The sequence below is a fragment of the Lottia gigantea genome (genome assembly GCF_000327385.1).
Source record: "Lottia gigantea unplaced genomic scaffold LOTGIsca_2114, whole genome shotgun sequence".
NCBI classification, from domain to species: domain Eukaryota; kingdom Metazoa; phylum Mollusca; class Gastropoda; family Lottiidae; genus Lottia; species Lottia gigantea.
The window spans coordinates 1-1,810 of NW_008708471.1; the positions used below are offsets into that span (position 1 = coordinate 1).

Genomic DNA, 1,810 nt, shown 5'->3' on the forward strand with positions numbered 1-1,810 from the left:
CAATTCCACTAAAACTAAGTGTTTGATGACGTCACTAATTGCAAAATATGCTTTATCACATAAGATCCTTTGCAATTAGTAACATCATCAAACACTTAGTTTTAGTGGAACCACAGACGTCTGATTGAAAATTGGAATGGTGTAAATTGATGCTATCAGTGTCCCTGATACACATAAAAAATTTAGAAACCTCTTTACGATCTCTTTAAAGAATTCAGACTGTCCCTTTAAAGTTAGAATTTTATTCAACCTGTTTGTCAACAAATTCAACTATAATATGACATAAGTTTTCACTTCAGTGAACACAACAGATGTTCCTTTTAAGACATTTCTCGTTAACAATAAGAAACATGGCCGCGGTTGCTCAGTGAGCTAGACACTTGCTCACTAACCTGAAGGTCCACGGTTCAATCCCGGCATAGGTAGAGATAATACCTTCAGATTTTTCAACCTGGTTTCCCCTGTCAGTGATGCAGGTAAGAGGGGCTGACACGGAAAAAGTGTCTAGCCGTTCGGATGAGACAATAAACCGAGGCCCTGTGTGCTACAGACTGTGCATGTTACAGATCCCTCTACAGTTGGAAATGGAAAAAGAGCAGGCTAAAGCCGCTGTCCTGGTAAAATTGCCCTCATTGTACACTGCATGGTGTTGTCGGTCTTCATTAGCCCACATGGTGCAGAAAAGTAGGACGTAAAACCTGTAGCTTTTCTCCATGAAAATATCACATTTGATCAAGTCTAAAGACAATTCTACTATCTTATTTTATTGTGGACACTCTAAAGACTAAAGTCTACTTACCGTGATTCACAAAACTCATAATCACATCTGAGCCATCTACTTTGGTCAAATCCAGACCGAGACTATCGTTCAATTTACTTTTCAAATGGTTATGAAATTTTTCATCATTTTCTTCCATGGGAAGCGTTTCTTCCTCTTCCAATGTCTTGTACAAGTCTATCATGAACTTCGGCGCTGAGTCCTCCTCACCATGGTGATCCTTCGGTTTTGGCCGGTGATGCAGACCCAAGAGGGTTAAAATTTCTTGTTGGACACCCTTCCGTTGGCGTCCCTTCATTTTGTTGACGATGACAGTCTGCTGTAAGCCGTTGTCAGCGTAAAATGCAGTGTTGGCAGCGCAAAATTCATAGCAGACGACATTTGCAGTGATAAACAATATGGCAGCACTAAATGAACCCCGAGCCATTTTGGCTTTTCCAAATTCACAGAAAACTCAGAAAAGATTGCAGCATTTCATACAGAAAATGTTAAAATTTGAGAGAATTTCTCCAAAAAAGTTAATGCACTCAAATTCAAAACAATGGAAAGTTTTGTTTATATTTTTCCACAGGTGTGTCGTTGCCAAATTCTGCGTGGAATCGTGCCTCGAAGTAGCTGAACTGTGTCCCAATTCCAAGGAAATATGGTTTCCAAAACTAAATCCCAAAATCTCCAAGAAATTGTCAACGAAAATTCAAAAATAGCGAAATTTGAGTTCAATGTGTACCTTCATACCTAGCCGACATATTGTTCAATTAAATGTCATGCGCGAACACCTGCTTCCGGTTTACAGGTAATTTGATATTTTTAAAGGTTACCTTAGTAACGAATGAATGAATGAATGAATGAATGATAAATCCTAGAGGAGAGGTATATTCTACTACTTGAATGAATGAATGAATGAAGGAAAGAATTAATGAATGAATGAATGAATGAATGAAGGAAAGATTGAATGAATGAATGAAAGAATAAATGAATGAATGAACAAAGGGTGAATTCTTTATGCTACTACTTGAATGAATGAATGAATGA

General features: G+C 37.9%; 1 protein-coding gene across 1 annotated transcript; it reads right to left on the reverse strand.

The window, feature by feature from the left end:
• Positions 1-797: 797 nt before the first annotated feature.
• LOTGIDRAFT_70675 (hypothetical protein) lies at positions 798-1,088 on the reverse strand (the record flags this gene model as incomplete). The annotated part of the gene is made up of 1 exon (XM_009054304.1): positions 798-1,088. A coding segment is annotated over one exon (291 nt), but the record flags the coding sequence as incomplete, so codon positions are not given.
• Between the last annotated feature and the right edge of the window lie 722 nt (positions 1,089-1,810).